Source organism: Myotis nattereri (assembly GCF_964212035.1).
Source record: "Myotis nattereri genome assembly, chromosome: 3".
In the NCBI taxonomy this organism is placed as follows: Eukaryota; Metazoa; Chordata; class Mammalia; order Chiroptera; family Vespertilionidae; genus Myotis; species Myotis nattereri.
The window spans coordinates 3,833,190-3,858,378 of record NC_138077.1 but is presented as its reverse complement, the minus strand read 5'-3'; the positions used below and the strand labels follow the sequence as shown (position 1 = coordinate 3,858,378).

Genomic DNA, 25,189 nt, shown 5'->3' with positions numbered 1-25,189 from the left:
TCTATTCCCAGTCAGGGCACATATGGGAGGCAACTGATCAATGTTTCTCTCTCCATCAGTGTCTCTCTCTCCCCCTTACTCTGTCTCTCTAAAAATCAATAATAAAACATTCTCGGGTGAGGATTAAAATAAAATTCTTAAAACTTGCATCTGAAAAAGACCTAGAAAATATGGAAAAGTGGTAATAGTTGTGTTAGGGTGAATGATTATATCTTTCATTTTTATTTTCCAAACTAACTACAGTACAGTTACTTTTGTAAATTATCCTACATACTTCTGACCACGACAAAGGGAACCTTACTTGACTTTTACTAATTTAGAACTCATGACTGTGGACAGAGTAAACGGAAATTTCCTTTGTTTATGGACCCACACACAAATTATAAGTAGGGAGCATGTTTAAATTACTTGGATAGTTAAAGCCTGAAGTCATACTTTAGCACAATTTTCATTAATTGGATTAATTGAAAGGAGTAGACTGCATTAAGTAATTGTTCACATTAGACTAGAGTTGTCTGACACTATAATGCTGTTCTCTCTGTGACATGCGGTGGGTGAGGGGGTGTGTAGCGTTTAAGAGGGAAGAAAAAATTGCCTCCAATTGTGAGGCTGTAGATGGTCATTTTGTTGCCTTTTTCCAATAGGATAATGAAGGTACTCAATTGCTAACTGGAGGGACTCTCATACCTATTAGAACTTTCGTAATCAAAGAATGTGTACCTGATCTTAAAAAAAAAAAGCCTTACAAAATTTAACTGCTGGCAGGTATAGAGCGCTGGCAGATGACTGCACCCCAGTTAGTGGGAAATGGGGTGGTGGCAGTTGGGGCTCCCCTGCATGTCGGTGTATTATAATAATGAATTATTCATCTTTACCAAAGAAGTTATTTATCCTCAATAAAAATTCCTTTGAGTTTTTATAACTTCAGGATCCTTTTAATAACACACTCATTTTCTATAATAATCTCCAACTGGAACACCGCGCATAAGCCTCTCCCGCAGACCCCGCCCACAAGTCCTCCTCTCTCCCTCCTTCCAGACCTGGGCTGTGCAGGGACTTTCATGTTCCTCCCTGCGTTTTAATGCTTATCGTAAAAAGCGTTATGAGAAGTTCCAGGCAGTTTCATTTTGTGCAGGCACACCCCGCAAGCTCGATTTCATTAGAATGGTAAGCTCCATTTACTATTCTTGGCTTTATGAGGGTCATTCCCTGGGATAGCGGTTAGCAGTAGGTCCAGAGGGGTGTCAGTCCCCACGTTCTGCTATAGCGTCCACTGGGGTTCCTCTGGTGACACAGGGTGGCTCTGCTGCGCCGTTTGGCTCCGTGTACACCATGCCCAGCCCAGCTGCACCGTGAACCCAGCACATGCAGGTGGTGGTGACCTTTGCCCTCTCTCCCTCTCGCCAGGCGTGTACGTCCCTCATTTCTCGGGTTCTGCGGGCGCTTCTCCAAACACGGAGCTTGTGTGCAGAAGGGGCGGGTGCACAGCTCAGCTGCAGAAAGACAACTGCCATCTCCAGGAGACGTCGCGCTCTATCTTTCCTGGGGAGTCACTGGACAGCTTAACTCGAGGCTTGAGGGAGTGGACCGAATCTAGCAAAATGGAAATGGAAGAAACATATGATCAGACTAGAGCCAACCAGAGGGATGACAGAAGAGAGACTTCTCCCTGACCACCCTCCCTGGCCACCTTCTGGTGGGTGGGCCAGGGCACAGACAGCTTCCAGCCTGGTGTCAATACAGGCGAACTAGGCATTTATTTATCGGCCAGGAGACAACCACCACATTCACTTAGCACTTGGTAGCTTTGTCAGGGTTTTCACAGGTCTTTTCTTAAAAATAAAAATAAAAAATTAATATATTTCTTTATTGATTTCAGAAAGAGGAAGGGAGAGGGAGAGAGAGATAGAAACATCAGTGATGAGAGAGAATCATTGTTCGGCTGCCTCCTGCACGCACCCCACTGGGGATTGAGCCCACAACCCCAGCATGTGCCCTTGACTGGAATCGAACCTGGGACCCTTCAGTCTGCAGGCTGACATTCCTTCCACTGAGCCAAACTGGCTAGGGCTCACAGGTCTTTTCTATCTTCCACACCATCATGTGAAGTTGGATGGGAAATGAGGTGATTCCTCTTTTTCCAGAATCTTCTGTGGCAGAGGACCTCTGACAAGAGTGCAGTGGTCTGGAATGTGGGAGCCGCCCCCTCTCCTGGGAGAGGCTCTGCTGTGGAGTCTCTGTCCCTCCGGCACATCAGAGGGAAGAGCTGACGTTAACTCGGTGCCCACGGCGTGCCAGTGCTCTGCTCAGGGCATCCACGCACAGTGACACATTCACTGCTCATGATGCCGGGGGGTAAGAGGTGGGGCCTCGTTTCATCTACAAGAAGCTTGGGGCTCAGCATAGGCTGAGGACCCTTGGGGCCCCCAGCGAAGTGCCTGGCTGGGTTTCTGTGAGCCCCTCACTCTGGGGGCAGTGCCTGCTGATGGTGACGGTGCTGGCTGGAGGGCCACACTGCCCAGAGACTGGCACTGACTCGCCAGCTCCTCCCACCGGGGCCCTGGGGGACGCTGAGTCACATGGACTTAGAGTGGAAGTGACAGTGTCCCAGGCAGACCAACACGGACACACGCAGGCACACACACACCGCCAACCGAAAAGCCTGCGCAGTCCCTGCTCCCGGGGTTTGTTCAGTACTCCTGGCCCCGACACATTCCCGCTCTGGGCCGAATGCAATGCTGTGTGTAGCTGAACTTATTGACAAAGGGAGCGTCCTTCCACCGTGTTCAGGTCTTTAAATGCAGTGTAGGGCCTGCTGTGCCTCAGCCCTCACGTGGAGGGAGCTGCCCCCTGAACCCTGACCCGTCGTTGCCCGGAGCCTGCAGTGGCCCCTGGACTTTGTGTTGCTAGTCACCCTTCTGTCCGAGTCTTTTCTCCTTGTTTGTTCATGTTCAGCGAGGATGTAACTTTCCTTAGAACTTGTTTGCATTCTCCCCTGTAGCTGACATGGCATTTCAGTGAATAGGAATCCAGTATATAAATGTTTGTTATTAAAAACTACCCCTCCCCCGCCCCCATGACTTGCTCTATCATTGTTTGAGATGATTCAGGATGCCTTTAAAAATTTTTTAAAAAGAAAATGAAACAAAGAAAACCCAAGGAAAAGATTTATGTATTTGGTTGGGGGAGGGAGAAATTAAACTTCTCATAATAGTTTTTAAATTAAATTTTGTACTCGTCTAAATCCCTTCCTTCTCCACCCCTTCCTCTGATATTCCCTCCCTCATTAAAACAGGATTTCGATGGTATTCACAGGGAAGCTGATTTACTGGAATAAAGAGGTTCTTTAAGTTTTAAATTTTGGAACATTCCCAGTGTGTCTGAACCCGGGTTTCAGATTTTACTGGCATTTTGTTGGCAGAGCAGCCTTTGGAGCCTGTCCTTATTTGAGCGTGTTTCCTGACACCTTTGGCGGTATGGTACTATGTTTTTTAGATTTAAAACAAAATTTAAACAGAAAAGCATATATAAACATATACAGAAGATTGATTATAAAATGTCAAGCAAAATAAAAGGCAATAAAAACTCTCAAAAATTAACAAATGGAAGAACTTTCTTTTTAAAGGGGCAGGAAAAGGCAGGATGAAGACAAAGATCCCAGGAGAGAAATGTTTCCGGAAACCCCAGGAAAAGCTCCCTTTTCATCTGTGCTCAAGGTCATCTCCACACAGAAGTGTCCTGTTGAAATAGGGCACGTGGTCGGTGACTACAGTCACCAGGGCCACAAGAGCATCCACCTGAGATGAAGGGAAAGCTTACGGAGGTGAAGGCAGGGTGGCAGGACCCTACGTGGGTTGGAAGCGTCTCCAAGACCAGCCACAGAGGGGATCTCCCCCTTCCCATCCTGGGTCTGAAGGGGCCAGAGAGGAAATAGTACTTCCCAGAGCCCTGGAGAATGAGAGGGTAGAGACGGGCCCAGCGTTGGGAGATCCACTGAGTCCTAAAGCCAGCGTCTCCCTTAATGGAGACATCGTGAGCATTTCCATAAAGACCAGGCGCGAGGCCAGGATGCCCACTCCACCTCTATTGCACATCCTCCCAGAGATACCGGCCCTTGCAAGTAGATTAGAGAAGTCAATTAGAGGCACACACATTGAAATAGAAGTAAAAGCGCTTCCATCTGCAGCGATATGGTAGTGTGCCCGGGGAAAATGAAGTGAAACAAAAGAACTCGGTAAGGGAGCAGGATGCATGTCCTGCCAGCACCGAGCCCCACCACAGGCCACCCCCAAGGGGCAGCAGGGCAGGCAGAAAATGGAGTTGGGAAGGGGTGATTGGAAAATGACCATTTGAACTAAAATCTGTGATAGAATTGGATTCTGAACCAGGTTTAGTCATGGGGGCCATAAACCCAGCATATCGCGGAGCCAAGCCCTGCGTGAAAGAAAGGCCCCTTGTCCCACTGAGTGAAGAGTTAAGCTGGTGCTAAGCTTTCTGGTCCAACAGGCTCTGGCAGGCTGCTGATCTCCGGCAGGGCGGGGTCGACGAAGGCTCCGAGCAGCTCTGAGGTGTGCGCCATGCGGGGCAGCAGGAAGGGTGACATCCAGGGCAGCGAGCTGGTGAAAGAAGCCATGGTTTTGAGGCCAGTTGGCAGGCAGAACATTCTTCCTCATAATTACCCATGAGTGGCGCGGCACTGGGTGGAAAACGGGCCCAGTGAGGGCCTGAGTGGTGGGGTGGGGCTCCCCTTTCTAGAGGAAGAAATTCATTACCTTCACGTTGCTTTGTCTGCCTCGGCGTTTCAGCAGCCTCTTAGCTCTGCAGGGAAGGAAACTGCTTACAGTAGCACTTTATGCAAATTGGGTGAGGAAAGTTGGGTGTGTTTGAAGCAAAAGCATGTAGAGAGCAGGGAAAACTTGGGCAAAAAAACCCGGCTAATGAACTTGGGTGCAAGTGTGCTAATTTTAAAAACTTAAGATGACTCTATTTCAGTTCTTAAAAATGCAAAAACCCCATATTGATTTTATTCTTTGGGCCTATATTTTCATAACTTTCCAGAAAACGTATAATCCGCAGAACCATCAAACTTACACAACTGGAAAAAATGCATTTTAAGAGATTGGTGGCATGTCTGCCTTCACATTTTGCTTTGTTAAAGGAAGGGATTCTTTGATAGTGACTCAGGGAGTGGGCCTCAGAGCCAGGCAATGCTGGTTACTTGCTGGGACCTCACCAGGCTCTGTGGCCCCGCTTTCTCATCAGTAAAATGAGACCACATGGCAGTGGCCTTCACAAGAGTCGTCAGTGCGTTTCAGTGAGAAAATCGCTCATAACCGAGGGGCCCAGCACATGGCTGGATGCTCAGTAAATGGAACCATTTGGGTTATATGAGTCCGAAACCTTGTGGTGCTTTCTGAGTACCTGGAGATCCATCCTTTGCCTGTACTTGAAAATCCATGGTTTTTCAATCAATTAATTAATTCACAAGGCCTTGGAGAAATCTTAAAGTGGGTATTGGCTAGTGTACTTGTCATATAGTCAAGAGTGGGGTGTGTGTGTGTCAGAGAGAGGGAGGGAGAGGGATGCTAGAAAAACATTTTATAAAATTCAACATTTTGATAAATACATTTAAAAAATGGGAATTAATGGATATTTTCTTAATAACATTGTGTATGTGTCCTAAAGATAACATCCTATTTTGTGGGAAAACCCCAAGAAATAAGGGATCTATTAAGATCAGAAGAAAGGCAAGGATGCCCACTATCTCTCCTTCACATTGCTCTGAAGGGATTAGCCAATCCAGGGAGATAAGAGGAGTCAGCTACAGGCATGATTGAAAAGGGAGAGAAACTTGATCCATTTGCAGATGATCTAATGGTATACCTGGGAAACATTAGCGAATCAATGATCCTCTCATTGATTAGTAAGGGAGCATGATATAAAATTAGCATATTAATCAATAGTCTCCATATACACATATAATAACCAGCAAAGGCTATTAGGGTATGCATTTACAATAGCACAAGTAAGATAAAATACCTAAGAATGAATTTAACAAAAAATGTGCAAAATTTTACAGGAAATAACTTTAAAACGTGTGTAAAAGATACAAAAGTTAACTTGAACAAATATAAGACGGCCCTTGTTCATAGATGGGACAACGCTACATCACAAGGATGTCAGTTCTTCCCAGGTAACTCACAAATTTAATACACTTGTAACAAAATATCATTAAGTGGGTTTGTGTTTTTTTACCATTAACCTAGACAAGTAGATGCTAAAGTTCATTTGGAAAAATAAATATGTAAGAAGAGCCAGGAAGACAATGAAAAGTAAAAGCCATGAGGTGGTCCTAGCCTTGCTAGATTTTAAAGCCTAGACACTAAAGCCTCTGTCATTACAACAGTGTGATGCTGGCACATGAACTAATGAGACCAGCAGAAAGGAATAGAAAGTCCAGAAACAGACCTGAGCGCATATAGAAATTTAGTGCATAATAAAGATAGCATTCAAATTCCTATGCCAGGGGCAGACTTTTTAGCAAATGGTCCTGGGACAATTTGATAGACATTTGGGAAAACCAGATCCCTACCTTTCCCCATACATAAGAGTAAACACCAAATGGGCCAGGATCAAATTTAAAAAGTGAAGCCCTTTAAAGCCTGGAAACCAGTGGATGGATTCCCGTATCACATGGGCCTAGGAAAGGCTATGAGGACACAGAAACAAGAGGCAGTTAAAAAAGAGACTGAGACACGACTACAGAAACGTAAAAAATGAACTTTGTATGGTACAAAACACCATAAACAACCAAAAGATAAACAGTGAACTGGAAGGAAATATTGGTAAGATAGCACAGATTAGAGCCCTAATAGTACCTAAATATAAGGAGCTGCTAAAAATAGGTGAAAGACATGAATAGGTTATTCACACTATACACACACACACACACACACACATACATACCTTAAACATTTGAAAACCTCACATGAGAAAGGCAAAGTACAACTACACTGAAATGCCATTTCTCACCTATCAGATTGGCAAAAGCTAAAAAGTATGCCATCACCCTGCGTAGCCAAGGCTCTGGAAAACGTATGCTATCCACGCGGGTTCATTATCTCACAAAGCTAAGTATGCATTTTCCTTCTGACTCAGCATTCCACTTTTAGAATTCACCCTGAAGAGACACCATCAACAATACCGAAATCCATGTGAACAAGGGATTCATTGTCCTGGCATTTTGGACACCACCTAAATGCTGATACAGATACATCAGGACGAGTTGAATAGCTATGCTACATGCACACAATGGGTTACCACTCAGCTGTAGAAAAGAATGAGGAAGACTCTATTAACTTAGAGTAAGTTACAGTTTCCAGGTTATAGTAACGGGGGTGGGGGGGTGGGAGGGGGTGGGAGGGGGACGACACAAAAAGCAAAGAAGTATCCCCAACTGGTAACTTTCTCTAAGGAAGAAAGGCAGATAAGAAAACACACATGTGTCTGTTCATTTGTGCAGAAAGAAACATGGGAGGAATAACCAGCAACTAGTAGTGAGATTAGCTGAGCTGTTATTACGGAGAGTAGAGGAAGGAGATCTAGGTGGGAGGGGTGGGGGGGACCTGCCACTCCTCGGGGTGTGCTTTTCTGTACAGTTCTGACCCTGGACCGAGTTAAAAATAGAAGAGAAACAAGATGGGAGCGGGGACCCTCTAATGGAAGACAGAAGTACACTTAAGCCTAACCTTAACTCACATGAATAGCATAACCACACTGAAGTGAAAGGAAAAGGAACTTCTAAACATAATATTTACCATAGCCCCTCAGGCTAGAGACAAAAGGAACTGTGCATAAATAGTGAACCCTAGTCAGTAAGTTTGTTTTTCACAGTAGCATGGGTCAGCAGTTCTGAAACCACGCTCTGTGTATTACAGTGTTGAGCAAATAAGTAAATACATTTGAGATAATGTGAGCCAGATTTCTCAGCATTGGAGAAGGAAGTACCGATATAGAAAGGAGATAGAGTGAACCTCATGCTGGATTGTAATTGGAGTTTTCACTGAACTCACAGAGTTTAAGGTGGATGGATGGGTCTATGGAAGGGCGGGAGGGAGGTGAAAAACACACTCACTTTTTAGCTATTTCCCGGCACTCAGATTTGTTTTATAAATATCACTCTCCACGAAATGGAGCCAAACCTCCTTGCATTAATGGCTGATTCCAGGGCTGGGGCTGAGAAAGTGCAAACGGAGCCTGGAACCTCTTATGCCAGGAAGTAAGGAAATGGGGAAGGTGGCAGGGCCCTCTCAGGAGGAAGCAGCCAGCTTGAAGCAGCGTCCACTGGCTGAATCTAGGGCGGTTGAGCTTCCAATTGAATAATGATCATAAAGATACACCCTATTGAGTGAGAATTCCCAGGTCCATTCTGACATAAATAAGTAGAAGGATAAATAAGCGGGGAGAAGGAAAAGCGCTCACAGTAGTGTCATGCAAGCAAATACGAAATAGGTGATGGCATCAGAAAACTACTGTTTGTCAGTCATCAGATAAATAATCGAGTCAAGCAAAACTCATCCACAGATACAAAACTAGTAGATTAAGTTCTATGAGGAACATATTTATCTTTCCAGAAGTACTTCTTAATTACAAGGGGAAAACAGGAACTTCACAGTGCAAAAACCTGGCACACAGCACCTTAACCAGGTGGGGCAAAGCCCCTCACTAATATGAGGTGTTCATTATAGGGAAACTGAGGGGGGATGGATGGGGTGTATGGGAAGAGAACTCTGTACATTCTGCTGGTTTTCTATAAACTTAAACCTCAAAAAAACAAAGCTTAGTCATTTTTTTAAATGCTGTATTGTGACACATGAACATATATGAAATGGGAATTTCTGTGTCTACGTAATTTCCCTGAGCACCGCCACCCTTGCTCATTTACATATTATCTGCAGCCGCTTTGGGGCTGGGGCCTCAGGGTTGGATGTTTGCAGCAGAGGCCATATGGCTCACAAAGACGAAAATAGGATGCCGGCTGCTGTGTGCAAGTCTCCCAGCCCAGAGGCATCTGCCCAGGGACTGCACCAGGACTCAGCCTGCCACCTCTGCACAGGCCACGTGCTCCGCCAGGCATCCGTGCAAGGGACAGGCGTGGCAGCACGTATGCCATGTGAGCTACGGGAGGGTGCGTGCAGGGAGCCCGTAACAGCTCGGCAGCTGCTGGCCTTGGTATTGTGAGTCTGATCTCTGGGAAAGGAGATGACTCACCAACCAGTGAGCTGACGGATACGTGCTAACCTACTTGAAGGAAGGTTGGGTTTACGTAACTCTTTTATAGCACATTCCCTGGTTATAAAATGAATGTACTCCCAGTGTAGGAATATTGGGAAAGTCAGAAAAGTATGAAGAAGAAAATGAAAGCCACTTGAAATTCTACCACCCAGAGATGACATAGAACAACACAGAAGATGTTGAACTCGTAACAGAATTGTGCCTCCACGTCCTGGAGATGACGGCGCTAGCATGTGCCCTGGATTCTTCCATCAGCGCACCTGGGACACAGCCCGCGTAAATGGGACCGTACTGCCGCTGCTACGCCTTTCCTCTTAGTTATTAACGTAGCAAGAATGCCCATAGCTGTGTCAACAGCATCATTGTACTACCTCAAGTAAGGAATTTTTCCAGTTGTCAGAAATGTATTTTGTAAAATATACTGATGCGTTTTTTTTTTTAATGGGGAACATGTCTAAAAGAATATATACTTTTAGTAAGGAGAGGAGATGGTGTCAGTGGGTAGCTCCGGAAGGTAAAGACAGGATGATATGATGATTTGAATGTCTTCGTTATGTTCCGTAATCTCTGGGTGGTAAATTTTCAAAAAGGACTTCTATGGATGGCTTATTTTCTGCTTTGTACTTATCCATAGTTTTCAAATAATTATACTCCTTAAAATGACCGCAGCTGATATTTTGTGTTATATTTCCTAATATCTTAAGAAGTTTATCTTAAACGTCATGGAAGTCACGCTGTGTATAGCATCTCCGCTGGTGAAGGGACTCTCGCATGTGGGGCCGCTGCGATTCTTTTTGGCTCCTCTGTCATGGACTGTTGGCACCATTTCCGATTTTCCATAATGTAATGCTGTGATGAGTAGCCGTGTCCCAAATTCTTCTCTCTCCCTCTGAATGCTGCTGAGGCTTCGATCTTAGAAGCACAGTCACCGCGTCTGAAGGCATAACATTTTTAAGGTTCTCATTGCATAAGAAAAGACTGGCTTGAAGCATTTCTGCTCATTAGTTACTGTCAGATAAGCTCTTACTCATTGGTTATAATAAAAGGGGACTACAGATAACGGACTGACTTAGTTATTTTTAAAGCAGCTCTTTAGTCCTGTCTTAGAAGTGTTTTTGAAGTTAATTAGATATTATGTCTGAACATAAAAATCATGCTTTCCCCCCAAAACTTTTCAAATAATTTTAAAGGTAGCTAATCAGGTTAAAGAAAATTTTAAAAATAAAGAAAAGAGTTTTACCAAATCTCACTCCTTCCCTTTCTATGAATCTTACATAGTTGGAATAAAAGTATATGTAGTTTTGTGTCCTGCTTCTGTAATGTAACATTCTATTGCGTGCGTCTATTGTTGTCACAGCCTCATGATTATGATTTTTAATGACTACAAATTATTCCACTGACTTCATATATGACAGTAACATAACCATTCCCTGGCTGGATGCTTAGGCTTTTACACATTTTTACTTGTAGCACTGTGGTGAGTGTGGACTGTTTCCTTGGTTCAAAACCCCAAAGTGGATTGACTGGGTCTGAATTTAAATTTTTATTCCTTCAGAATTTTCACTAATTCATACTGGCCTGTCTTTTAGGTTAGTCTTAGTTTTGAAGTTTCATTCCAACAACCTCATGAAATTCATATGTTCCCATTGGCAGAGCACCCAGTAGGTGCTGTGATGTCCTTAGGAACCTAAGTGGCCAGGACACTGCCCTGTTTGCAGGGGGACTTTTATGGGCCGGGATGTGTCAGACATCGGAACGCTTTCCTTGCAGGCCCGCTTGGTCCTCCAGTGAATGCACTCGGCTGCCACTCACACAGCCTTCTACTCCACAGCGTTTGCCAGCAGGAGAGAAACTATCCGGAGGCAAGGCGGCCATCATTGTGGAGCCCCCCTTTTTCCTTTCTGTGTCCTTTGGTGAGAACATCAAGTCGGGATGGAAATGCATTGCGGTGCCTCCTGGCCGCTAAAGCAGACTCCAGCGACTTCACAGGGAGAGATGCACACATTACCAGGTTCATAAATGCTCCTTTGTTGCCTGTGGCCGTGCGGTTTGGCCCCCAGAGTTATCTCAGATGCACAAATAAATCCGGCGGCCTCCAGTTGTCTCCGGTTCGGTGTTGCCCCCTTCCCCGCTTGTCTCCCTCCGCGCAGTTTCCTCTTGGCCTTCAGCGCACAGACCCGTCTTCTCATCAATATGCCCTGTTAACTGCTGCCAAGCCTCCAGCAGCTCAGTGCATATGTTCCCTTAATCATTTCTCTTTGTTCTAGAAGTCTGTGTTTGGTTTCTGAATACCCGCCTGCCCCCAGTTCCACCAGCACTGTCATTAGCCATAGCGCATGGCTGTTTAGGTCTGTTTAAAGAACATCCTAGATTGCCTGGCATGGAGGGCGCCCGCAGTCTGTGCACAAGGTGCTAAATCACCCCTCTCCTCCCGGAGAGCCCCGGCCCTGCCTTGCCCAGGGGAGGGCCGGCAGGGCCCTCTGGGGCGCAGAGGGGCCTGGAAGACAGTCTCCCTCCCTGCAGGGACAAAGCTCCCTTCTCAGGCCTTTGGCCTGCCCAACACAAGAAAAGGACGCTTTCTTGTCTAGGCACCGTGGCTCTCAATGGGCTATTCATGACGTCCAAGAGAAATACCTCTGGAGCTGTATTTCATGGGAGATGGAAGGGGCCTGGGCTGTGGGCGCGGGCGGCCTGCCTGCTGGGAATGCCCTGTGCCTGGGGCCCGGCCCGCTCCTTACCCGACGCCCCCTACCCCACTGGCCGGGCTCTTTCAGCAAGTACAGGGGTCTCTGGGCTCCTCCTCCCTGGGGCCTGCACACACGGGGCACAGCTCTGCGAGCCAGGGGCGCACGGAGGCACAGGGTTCTTTTCTCTGCTCTGAAGTGTTCTCCTCGTCTTCTCACTTGTAACGTTCCACTCGTTCCTGGAGCCCACAGGAGGAGGAAGAGCTACTCCAAGCGTGGGCTTTCTTCAGCCCTTTCTCCTCGACCAGGGGCGCTGTGGAACCCTGGAAACCATTACGAGAAACGTTGTTTATACAAAATACCATCTCTCCCTCCTCTGTGCCCTGGCCTCTTCCCTCCTCCAAAAAGTAGTTCAAAGAGGCCCAGCAGCGGCCCTGACAAGGGGGCAAACCTGATCTTTGTTTATGAAATCCCACCATGAACCGTACCCGCGCAGAACCTGGTCAGCCGCTCCCGGGGCTGAGAGAACGCCGTCCTAGCACGGGGCCAGCACATGGAGGACATAGTTGGGAGGAAATTCGCAGAATGAGGCTTTTCCCCCCTTGCCTTTTCAGAAAAAAAGTGACTTGCCCCGTTTGCTGGAGATCCAGTGCACTTTCCTACCTATCCCCTGAAGGGAAGTTTGTGTTCTTTTAAGTGAAACCAGTTTAAAAGCAGAACTCAAGCCGAAAGTGATCCAAGTTCTGCCTTGTTCTCAGAAGGTGTAGATTTATTTACTATAGTTAAAGCATAATTAGTTCTCAGGGGAGAGTGTATCTTTTAAACAGCTTTATTGCCACCATATTGGTTTTCTGAATAATCAGAAACTTCTGTTATGATTATGTTCTAGGGTTCGAACAGAAACGCACTGTAAGTAGAAACAAATGTCAGGAATTGTTAGTTGTCACTCGAAGAGGGGACAGCACATCAGACAGAACTCGATGGGATATTCCAAAGAACTATAGTCTAACAGCGTCTTACACTGGGGTGCAGCTCGTCAGTCTTCCGGAGGCTGGGAATGGGGTGCAGCCCAGGAAAGCCGGAGGGTGGCCTTCCTTACCCACACGTTCACACGTGAGTGTAAACAGTGTTCCCCTCTTGTCCGCGCCGGAGGATGTCCTGCCCGTGTCCCTGTTCCGGCTGACCAGTCTTTCCCACCATTTGCAGGTTGATGTTTGAGATGCCGCAGGAAGTGGGTTTAATAGCCATCGCAGTCCGCCAAACACAGGGCAAAGGTCAGTCATCTTTTGTTATCGTTTGTGTTGGGTCTGTTTTCTAAAACTGGTGACGCTCGTGGCCAGGAGAGCCCACTGACTGAGTGTGCTGATCCTCAAGGTGACTCCACTTAGAAGTCATTTGTTTTCACCCCTCCTGCCCCCGCCCCTCTGCAGTGGAATGGAGGAGCGGGGAGTTGATCAGAAGATTGAGCCTGAGTAGAATGAAAGCATTCTCTCAGACGGAGATGTTTAGTAACCACCTGACATCTGCTTGTGATGGCTCTAACATCTTGTGAATTCTCCCTCCTGACACGTTCTGGGCATTGCAGCTTGTGACCCATCACAGTGCTGTAGAGACGTTATTTTCCTGAGGGACCCTCTGTGTCTGTACTGAGTGTCGCACGGAGGGCCTTGCATCTGCCAGCCCCTGCCCCAGCTGACACTGGAATTTGCATGGAGCCTCGCCCATTCACCCAGTGCCCACAGAGAAGCAGAGGGCTGCGCAGAGCTTCCCCACCTGTGTCCCTCGGAGGCCGGAGCCCACATCCTCCCAGAGCTCATTGTGTCTGGCCGAGAGCAGACTCGTCTTCAGTGTCATGCAGGAGGCACCGGCCCCCGCCCCTCTCCAGCCCGGCCAGCGCCAGGCTGACCCACGTGTGCTTTTAACCCTCAGGTCTCGTGCCTTTCTCGGAAGGAGCAAAGAAATAAGGAATCGGTTTCTGTTTCTTTCTCTTAGACATTTCTCAGTCCTCACCCGAGGATATGCTTTCATTGATTTTTAGAGAGAGACAGACAGACGAGAGAAACATGGATCGGTTGCCTCCTGTGCGTGCCCCAACTGGGGATCGAACCTGAAACCTTCTGGTGTGCGGACGACACTTCAACCAACTGAGCCCCCAGGCCACGGCTTAAACATTGCTTTAGAACATAAAGAGAGAAACATTTCATTTTACTAAAAGCCATGGCACTCAGTATGGTGGTTTTTAAAAAGATGGAAAAACTTTGATTAGCTATACCTCCCATACTTTTCTCTTGATTTATGTTTTAAGAAAAATAACTCAGACAGTTAATATCAGGGATCACCTTTTAAGTTCAGCTTCTTTTTTTTAAATAACAGTGAGATATAATTCACATGCCGCCCAGTTCTCCCGTGTAAAGTTTCCAGCTCTGTGGGTTTTAACACAGTCACAGGGTTGTGTGACCCTCACCGCAGTAGGAATCAGTTCTAAAGAGGGGCCTCCCCTGCCCCAGCACAGACCCAGGGCCTCCCCTGCATGAACATAGACCAGGGCCTCCCCTGGGTGATAGAGATGCGGCCCAGTCCTGTCTCTCGCCGGCATGGCCGCCGTATGGTGAGAGTTTAGACTGTGAGTGATGCTCTGTCACGGGCAGACTTTGAACCATCAGAGCACAGATGATGTGCTCACGGAGGCAGAACAGTCTGCTAATGACTGGAGCTTGTTCAGCAGCAGAGCTTCAGGTCTGGGGCAGCTTCTCTGAGTTAACCCCAGAGCACCTAGCGCCTTCCCCAGCCCAGGTGTGTTCCAGGGACGGCCTTCCTGTGCGGCTCTGTTCATGTGGCGAAGTGGCCAGTTTCCCGGTGGGGCCTGTCTTCCAGGGCGAGGAGGGAACGCGTGGCTGAGCCCCGCGGGATGCGCTCTTTCCACGCTACTGGTCTCCGTCCCACTGAGGTCCCTGCTGGGACAGAGGATCCCGTTCGTCCAGCACCTGATGTCCCTGGCTGTGGTGGAGGCAGTCCGGTCCATCCCCGGGTACCAGGTACGTGCGGCTGCCTCACCGGGGCGTCCCCACCGTGTGTGCAGGTGCCGGCATGGTACATGTGCAGCATGTGTTTGCATGACGGCTGCATGTAGAACCTTGGCCTGCTCTTTGCCACGTTGGCAGCAGCGTCCCTGGAGTTTGTAGCTGCTTTAGGCGCCAGGATGGGCTTCTCCCCGGGGCCCCTTCGGTGCTGTTGTCAAATAGCCACAGCCGGGGAAGGACGAGACTTGTTTTTATGGAAGCACGTTGGACTGGAGGGCTGTTTGTGTTTCCGGTGAAAGGCTTGTTTTATAGGCCAGAAAATCCCTCTCATTTCCCACCCGTTCCCCGGCCTGTGCTCAACAGGGCGGCTGGGGCTGCAGTTGCGCAGGCTCGGCGTGCGGTTTGTCTGGGACGCGGCCCCAGCCGAGGGGACAGATGCGCCCGCTCCGTCCTTCCTGTTGGGGCTTTGGTGTCAGTGACTAAAAGCCGTCTCTCCGGTACCTGCCCCACCCATCAGGGAGAATTCCATGTGGCCATAAAGAAGGGTGTCCCCTGCCTTCTCCCCACCTGCAGCTCTTACTTACGTCAGGCTAGACACGTTCATGGGATTAATGCCCGAGGCACGGTGCTGAGCGCGTGGCTCTCAGAGGAGGCTGGTCCCCGCGTTTAAACAGAGCGGCCCGCCAGTCCCGGGCTGCAGGCACGCCCTCACAGTCACTGCGAGCAGGACCTGGGTACGCGTCAGGCCACCACGGTGTGGGTCAGCCCAGGGCCATCTTTCTCACATCGGCTCCTTGCCCCTAAGAGCCTTATTCTCCCCCCCCCCCCCCCCCCCCCGCATCTAGCGCGTGGTAGCTGCTCCATGGTGGTTGATGCTGAGAAAATGAACTGCACTCACCAATAGGCATCTTCAGGAAGTGTTTTTTATGGTAATAAACAGTGATGGGGGAGGGAAGAATGATGCAGTTAATGCCAGATATGTCCTTGGGTCTCTCTCCTTGTAGCCCTGAGAGGTGTTCTAACACTGGCTTGTCCCAAAGGAGTGGTTGTCATTCTGAAAAAGAAGAGGGGTGAGGCCCCTGGTTCCTGCTTTCCAGGGTGCTCTGTCTCTCTCCCTTTTAGCTGGAGGCCTCAGCAGGCCCCTGGTGTCTGTGACGCCTTCATTAACATGCAGACTTCCCTTTAGGACATCAACCTTCGGGTGAAGTGGCCCAACGACATTTACTACAGTGACCTCATGAAGCTTGGCGGAGTTCTGGTTAACTCGACGCTTGTGGGAGAAACATTTTATATTCTTATTGGTAAGTTTTTAAAGCCTTTCCCCCAGCATTTGGCTGTGTTGGGGGAGTGAATTATCATACGAATTACTTTTTCTTTGAGTCCTGTATTATAGAATGTAATACGTGTGCAAAATAGGCAGATTAGTTGAAAGTGCTTCGAGGGGTTTATTAGCCTTCCTGTCTATGGCCATGGAAACCAAATTGGTATCATGTCAGATGCATTTTCCTATACCTTCCTACACTCCTGCTCCTTGTTGAATTAGAAATGGTGAAAGTCCTAGTAAACCACAGTGAGATAGCACCTCACACCTGTTAGCATGGTGTGTATCAAAAAGATAAGAAATGACAAGTGTTGGTGAGGATGTGGAGAAAAAGGAATTCTTGTGCCCTGTTGGTGGAAATGCAGATTGATGAAGCCACTATGGAGCTGAGGTTCCTCAAAAATTAAAAATGGATCTAGCATATGACCCAGAATTTTTGGCATCATGTACACTGAGTTCCATGCCTACACTCTAGATGCTTCCAAGATTATGTGCAGAGCTAAATGAATGAACCAACGAACCCCTGCAGAATCTGCTCTGTTGTTGGAGTTACTTTTGTTTTCTAGATGTAAATGCTATTGCTTTGTTTTTTAATAGGCACATATTTTAAAAATACATGCTGAGGCCAATCAACCCTTCACTGCACTGAGAATGGATCAGAACACTGACCGAAGGACAGCGCTAGTGTAAACATTGTTCTGTGTGAGGAGCGTGTGGGGTGTGTTCTCAGAGGCCTGAGAGCACGGTTGTCTTGCTGCTAGGCTTGCAGTGTTTCATGGCTGACTGAGGGCCCCTGTGAGGTTGATTCAGGGCCGTGCTGAACACGGGGGTTCAGCTTCTCTGAAGGCTGGTGGCTCCTGGAGAGACGGCGGTGTGAGTAACAGCAGAGAGAAGCCCGTTCAGGCCCCGCTGCTGGTAACGCAGCCTCCTGAGGCCTGGCTTAGGCGGCCAGCAAAGAGCCACTGCAAAGGGGTTGGCCCCTCGCCAGCAGCTAAGCCTAGCACCGAAGACATCCAAGGATAAAGCATTAAAAGATCTGTTCTAGGGTTATTCCATCACCAGGCTTTGAAACCTCTGAATCCACAGTTTACTCCTTAAGACCTGAATAAAATTCTCTTTTCAAGCATGTGTTCTGTTACTCAAGTAGGAAAAGAAACAAGAGCTTGTCGGTGCTGAGCTGCAGGTCTAGGCTGGACCACACGAGCTACCGTTTCAGAAGCAACGCTGAGAAGTTTTGTCGCGCCCCCCCCCCCCCCCCCCCGGCTTCTGTTTAACTGAATCAGAAGTGGCTTGCTTCTTTCCGTCTCATTGCCAGAAGGTGGGGATGGTCCTGGCTGGATGGGGGCAATGAAGGAAGAATGGAAAGATAGATGGGCGCAAATATATGGTCCCCTGTGAGTGGGCAGCAAAGTGCACACGGATGAGGGCAGGGAGGCAGGAAGCTGAACGCTGTCCCTCCTTCCAGACGTTGAGACGTTGACAGGAACAGGTGATGCCATCAGCAGGTTGAGCTGTGCATGTTTTTCAGTTGTTTGTTTGTTTTTGACCAGGCTGTGGATTTAACGTGACTAACAGTAACCCCACCATATGCATCAACGACCTCATCACAGAATACAATAGGAAGCACGGGGCGGACCTGGCGCCCTTAAGAGCTGATTGTCTCATCGCCAGAACGGTGACGGTGCTGGAGAGCCTGATTGACACGTTTCAGGACGCAGGGCCCAGCGGGGTTCTCCCCCTTTATTACAAGTACTGGGCACACAGGTCAGTGCTGGCGCCTCTCCGTTCCTTACGAAGCCGGTGGGTCAGTCTCGTCACCTGAGAAACAGCCCCCGTCGGCCTAGCTTCTGATGGAGAAACCTGGTGGGCACGCCTCCCTGGACAGCGCCGCCAGTCCCAGGCCCGCTGGCCTCCCGGGCCTCCTAGGATGCGCTGGGAGGGACCCCATCACTGAGAGGTTTCCTGCCAGCACGTTTAAGCTGAATCTAATTGTGAGGAAACAGACAAATGTAAATTGTGGAACATTCTAGATAACAATGGTTTTCAAAGTGAGCTTCCCCAGGCTGTGGGAACTTGGGGGGAATACCGATTCTTGAGTCTCCCTGACAACCTCCTACATCAGAAACCCTAAGGCTGGGCCCAGCTTTGTGCTCTGACAAAGGCCCCAGGGGATTCCCAGGCACTGGAGTTTTTGAGAAGCCTGATGTGCGCCCACAGGACTCTGCCTTCCCATGGCCAGTGCCTTAGGCAGGCAGGCGGGCGCTTTCTGAGAGTAAAACCACGGCATGAAGTGCGACATGTGCTGCATAACTAGATGCTGCTGGGAGGGAGGAGCCCCAGAGGACGCTAAGGAGACAGTGGGAGATGCGAGCTTGCGGTGTGTGAGGTCATTTAGTGCAGCACGGTTAGTTCCCAAGGGAGAGAGTGCTGTTAGCTTCTTCAGGGCTGCATTCTCATTCGTAGGCGACACATGATGAAGCGTCTAAGTGTCATGATATTGCAACTTATTTTAAATGTCAGCCCCCAGAAAGTGTGTGTGTGTGATCAGTTGATACGAATTTAAGTAAAGGGAGAGTATGAGATCCACTGTATTATTTTTTCAACTTTTCTATAAGTTTGAAATTCTTAAAAAAAAAAAAGTTGGGGGAGGGGAATTCTGTACTTTTAAAACTTAAAATTGTATACATTTGGAAAATATGTAAAAGAGAACTTTTCAGCTCCGCTTCTTTTCCCGTAACCTCAGCCAAAACACTTAGAGCGTGGCCAGTGTTCTTAAAAGTGCTCGCGTGGGAGGAGGGGGAAGATCAGCGGCCACTCCTGCCCTGGCCGGTTCTCAGTTGGTTAGGGCGTCATCCCGAGGTCAGGGCCATACAGGAATCGACCAGTGAACGCATAAATAGGTGGAACAACAAACCTCTCTCTCTGCCTCTCTCTCTAAATTCAATAAATACGTTTTAAAAAATAAAGAGGGAAGCAATTCCTAACTCCCTGTTGGACTTGCGCACACCTTGGTCATTGAAACAGCTCACGCGGACTGTGCGGCGGAGCGCAGACAAGGCATCTAACCTCGCCTGGCCCAGCCCCGCACCCCACGCCCCTTCCTGTCAGGGATCAGGACTGTCAGCCGCGGCCCATTCCCGTGACCTCTCCCTGTGCTTTGTTCTCAGTGCCCAGCGAGTCCGCCTGGGGAGCGCCGAGGGGCCAGAGGCGTGGATCGTCGGCCTGGATGACTCCGGGTTCCTCCAGGTTCACCAGGAGGGTGGCCAGGTGGTGACTGTGCATCCGGATGGCAACTCCTTCGACATGCTCCGCAACCTCATCGTCCCCAAGCAGCGGTAGTGTCGTGGGAAGGCGGCCGGGGCGCGCAGAGCGGGCCTGGCGCTGGGACCACTCAGGACTGGCCCCGGGCATGGCCACCGCAGCAAGCATTCCAGTTCGGGCCTGCTCTTTCCTTGCCCACAGATCTAGAACGCTAGCTTAGAGGTGTGGGCGAACGTCCTCTCCCTCCAGTTAACCTGTTAGTCCTTGAATTTTGTTCTGTCAGTTATTTCCTCGGGTGATGGGAGATCTGGGGGGAGGGTTGCTGCAAGGAAAAGGTTTAGTTCAGGTAAAGCCCTACCAAAGGTGTGACATTGTCCCCCCTCTTGGGCCTGGATGTGTGTTTATAGCAACCCCCCAAATATTTTTACCTGGAAACCACAATGGAATAATTCAAACCTTTCCCAGCGGTGGAGACCTTTCCCCCTCGACTATTAAAAGGCAAATCAGAGACAGCTCCGGGCTGCGTGTTGGCAGGCAGAGGTGCAGCAGCTGTTTACAGCCCCGGGCGGCTTCCTGCGGGGCAGACTGGCACTCCGGCGGAGGCGGCGTCACTTTTGTGTTAATGAAGAGACCGGCGGTTGGAGGTCCAATGGCAGGGTCTGGTGGCCACAGAGGGCGTCAGGGGCCGGCTGCGATGATCGTGCAGAGGAAATTGGTTAATTACTCTGACTGGTTTCTGAGCTCTCCTTTCAGAGCTTTAATTTCACTGCGTATTCTGAAGTGATGGGATCAGGGTCAGGGCCCTTCAGGGCTGATGAGGCCTTGCCCAGATGTGGGTACGCCCGGGCTGACAGCTGGGGATGGAGGCTCACGCTCCCAGGGAGGCCTGGGAGCTTTGGAGCCCGTGGAGGCGGCTTTGGAACGTTCTAGTGAGACTGCTCACAGGACACAGAAGCACGTGGCCTGGTATTTGTCAATCATTATTTTTTGCCCCTTCTGATACAGACAAGAAAGAAAATGTGATTGATTTGGAATGCCATCATTTAAGGTGTGTGTGTGTGTGTGTGTGAGTGAGTGAGAGCGCACTCTTTAAACTATCTTCAAAATCTGATATACTAAGTCTCCACCGAAGAACAAAAGAAAGGAAGCCTTTTGATATCCATTGCTGTTTCCAGATGTACTCCACGCTTTTTCCATGTAACTGCTATCTCTGTTGAATGTGTGAATCATGCGTATTACTTTTCAGCCTTAAAAGGCCGAGTTTTGCCCACTTTTCTCTCTTCCTGCCAGTCCCAAGTGAAATTAGCGGAAAGAAAACTGATGGCGCTCTCAGCTTTGAACAAAACCGCCTGATTGTGCAGCCAGCACCATCGTCACCCGCCCTCAGCCGGTCAGGCTGGAGGAGAAGATCAGTGCGCCCTCAGCCAGGCACGGGCAGCCCCGCAGGAAGGGAGCAAAAGAAGGTTCAGTACACCCGCCCAGTATGTGTTTTTTGGAAATGTAACTTTTTAAAAAGAACTTCAAAAGTAATTTTTGCAACTAAGACTTCAATTAGAATTATTCCCCCCCACCCCACCCCAAAGGTCACTCTCTTCTAAATGCCCACGTCTTCTTTTGGAGTTAGTCCCAAGTGTAAATAGAAGTTCACCCCACCCCAACACTACGAAACGGACTCGCCCTTGAGAGGGGTCTGCAAAGCATCACCAAGAAGAGCGATCTCGGGTGCATTCAGCACAGACTTGGTAACAGAAGGCAGGTCATCTCTCAGAGCCGCCGTCATTACTTGCCCGTTTCTTTGGGGGTTATTTAATGAAAAACATGCTATGTTTTGTTTTAAGCTGAAGTTCTATTCTGGACAGCTCTGTTTTGGGGGAAAAATGTTATCATTTAATTTCCTTTCTGTAAATTAAAACTAATGAAGTGTGGCCATGTTGGAGCAGAGGGAGCTGCGGGCGGGCGGCCTGTGTGTGCGAGGCTGCGCTCACTTGTGCCCCGTCCCGTGTCTTCAGGGAGACAAAATGGACTTGAAGCAGATGCTGAGCTTTTCCTAAAGCCGATTCTGCCTCAGATGAACCAAAGACTTTTTGAAATTCTGCTTCGCGTAGAGCAGCTGCATACAGACATTTCCTTAGAGCTGTCAGCACCAGAGGACCGCCCCCTCCTCCATGTGGGGTGACCATGCACCCGGCAGTCTCATCCCAAGGAGCTTTTCAAGTCTTAACAGAAACTACGTGGTCTTCAGTCTCTGAAACAGGACACTGAACTCAGGGTTGGTGTGTGCGTTTAGGACATGGAGTGGTCCCCCCGTGTGGAGGCTGCGCTTGAGCATCTGACAGGTTATGGGCAAGGCAGGTTTGGGGGACACTTTTAGAAGTGCCTGCTAACATAGGATCCGTCAGAGCTGGGCTTCCTATGGCCCACGGAGCAGGGGGTGAGGAAAACCACTCCTGGGGGATTTCTGGAGCCGGCCGGGCAGCCTGGCTGCATGCACACGGCGTGGGCTAAGTGGGAAGGATTTGTGTCTGGCGTGACACGGTCCTGGGGTTCATGGCTGCGGCACCCTCACTTGTGACCAGACAGAGAGGTAGATGCACAGGCCCAGGTTGGGTAGCACACCCCGCCCCCACATACGCCCCAGAGTCTGAAAACCTGGAGAATCCAGCCTCACCCAGCAGATTGAGAATGCAATGAGACATTTTAGGCTGACAGTCTGTAGACCCGTTTGCTGCTAACAGAAAACGGAGAATCTTTATTCCTGGGTAATTGCTATGCATATTCAAAATAAAAGGAAGTGGCGACCTTTGCATTTTTAGCTTTTCAAAGAATCGTGTCTGAAAAGGAATTACTTTAAGCCGATGCCTATAAAACACACGTCTACCAAAATAAACTTTAAGACTTTCTATACAGTTTGAGCTCCTTGTTATTTTTTACTACAAGTTTCATTTTTAAAAATAGACAACTACTTTTGGTTACAGTATTTTTATTCATATTTAAACATTTTTACAAAATAAATAGTTTTACAAGGTAAGGAATATGTATGTATTTCTAAGTATTAAGAAGCCGGTGCTTTTTTAAGACGTATTTTTGACAAATGTATTGTGTCATACAAAAGAGAATTCTTATTCCAAAGAAAGTTAGCAAAACCCAAAAATAAATCAAAAGAATAAATGTTTGAGATGAAAAATAAATTTAATAAAACAACTTAATGTAAGTTTTTAAATTTAAAATAAATTGAACGCAACAACAAATTAAAGAACATACTTTGTTCTTGTAGAATTCTTTCTTACTCTTGTATTTTTTCTTACTGCTTGATCTGTCTTTCCAGTTTTAAGATTTAACCTTATAGATCATCCTTAAGTTTAGGATCAGCTTGAATAATGCATTTTAGATCAGGGCTATGATTCACTAACCATTTTAAGCTACTGCAATTTTCCAGCATTTATTTGAAAATGTTTTTATTCCATCTTATCTGTGGCAGTCTACCTGAACTGTCTTACAGTTACCATAAATTACAGCTTCAGATAGACTTTATACAGGAGGCGTTGACTGTATATACTGCTCCCGACCCGAGGGTCCAAGGGAGGAAGACGTGGGTAGAACTTCAAAGGACGGGGTGAGGAGGGGACATGTGGAGGCAGAAAATACAGGCTCTTGCAGATCTCTGAGTGGCTCTGCTTCCCACCCCGTTCACTTCTCTGCAAAGGTATGAATGGAATGGCTTTTCTAGAAAGGGCTTCCGTGAACATAAAGGAATTCCTTTCCCTGGGAGGCCCTGTGGAGGCCCCGTCAGTCTTGAGCTGGGCTTATTTCTCAATCCATTCGGTTAGGACCCACTACAGTTTGTGTGTGTGTGTGGGGGGGGGGGGGCTATTTATTAAAATGCTTCCTCTCCCCCTGCCAGGCCCTCACAGAAATCGAGAAGTGATATCCCCAGCTTAATGTGCAGCCTCTCAAACATGGAGGTAACACTATTCAGTTGCCATAGTAACTGCTTCTGTTAAGTTTGCACTGAGCTGCTGACTGCCTCCTGCCAACTTGCCTAGGAATCTTACTTCCCGTAAGATGTTTAGACAAGGGAGTCTTCTCAAGTACATGCACACTCTTTGTCAAGTAAATCTTTAACAGTGCTCTTTCTTCACGGTGACCTTTGATCTTAAACTGCCCCGAAAACCTTTGTGGTTTGTTTTTTACTAAATGTGGCCCCCAATGGCTAGTAACAAAGTAGATGCAAAAGCATTTTGCTGTGCTTGATTGAAAAACGTCAGGTGATACACCTGCTCATCACACCTCCACCTTCTGGGAATCACGGTTTCATTATGAGACTCGTAAGCATAACAGTAACCCCTCGGGTTTGTTTTATGTGCACGCACTCGCAAAGGGCTGCTTGCTAATGAGGTACGGCTAAGTGCAGGCCGGCAGGGCGGATGTCCATTCTTGGAACCCAGCCCCTGGCTGAACAACAGGTGCTCCTCAACTTGCAAATTTCATCTCCGACCACACGCTGCCCGGGAAGGAGGCAGGTCCTCACAGTGACACTTGGTTGGCAACAGGTTTCACATTTTCTCAGTCGAAGGTGCACTTTGGTTCTAGGATGATGAGTTAAAGACATTTGTGGAAAGCCCTTCCCTCACGTGGGTCTTCCCGAAAGTAAACCATTTTTGAAAAACCAACACGGAGTGTTCATGGTGTGGAGCAAATTGACAGATGGTGGATCAAGGCATTGAGCTATGACACAACTTCTAAATGGTGAAACCTTGAAACAAAACTATAAAAATGGAAGTATAAAACACTGCTGGTGCTTTATGAGAGGTTTCTGTTGGCCTGTAACAGACATGACGTGTTCGCCTGGAGTTTTGCTGCATAGAAAATGCTGCAGACTGCACATCATTTTCATGACATGCCTGGAGCGTGTTTTCTCCCGCGAGGCGCAGTCCACTGACATGTCCCATGTTGCACATGCAGTTGAACTCACCAGCGCTGGCAGCAAGCACAGCCTGGGGATTGCAGGGCCAGAGGGGTTCTGCCTTGTAACCCTGCCTGGCAAGGGTAGCCAATCGCATTGGGCGCCTAAGTCACCCACGTGTCCATCTCCTAAACTCTCTGGCTGTGTGCATCCTTTTTGCATTTAATGCTTAACATTCTGAAGGTGCTGCTCTTGGTGTTACCCAGAGCTCAGAGGAAGGAAGAGCCTGTGGATGTACTTGAGAAGCACGCTCCCCACCATGGTCTCAGCTTGTAGGCTTTTTGTATTAAAGAGTTAAAACAACGTTTCATGAAACTCATGCATGACTCTTAACGAGAATTGTCTATTCCTGGGACTTAGGATAATCACCTTCTGCCTGGACTTAAACATCTGAAAGGGCTCCGAATGCAGGCAGCCCGCCCCAGCCCCACCCCGCATATCTGACCGCTCAGGGTGCCCTCCTCCCTCAGGTGGAGGGCACTGGCGGGGCCAAAACTCCTCCAGTCCCACAGCGGCGGTGCGCATCCCGGGCAGGCAGGGCGCGCGAGCCTGACTTCAAAATAAGGGCACCAGGTGGCCCCAAACACGGGGTAGTTTGAGGTCACTCGTGGGGCTCTGCCCTTTAGGAAAACCCGGCTCTTGGAGG

At 48.3% G+C, this 25,189-nt stretch overlaps 1 protein-coding gene across 1 annotated transcript; it reads left to right on the top strand.

Moving 5' to 3' along the window:
- Positions 1–14,572: 14,572 nt before the first annotated feature.
- Positions 14,573–22,486, top strand: HLCS (holocarboxylase synthetase; the record flags this gene model as incomplete). Its single annotated transcript, XM_081087003.1, has 5 exons — positions 14,573–14,586; positions 14,926–15,013; positions 16,185–16,299; positions 17,870–18,083; positions 19,487–22,486. The coding sequence occupies 5 exons, from the start codon at positions 14,573–14,575 to the stop codon at positions 19,656–19,658; spliced, it is 603 nt and encodes a 200-aa protein (XP_080943129.1). The 3' UTR covers positions 19,659–22,486.
- Positions 22,487–25,189: the final 2,703 nt, after the last annotated feature.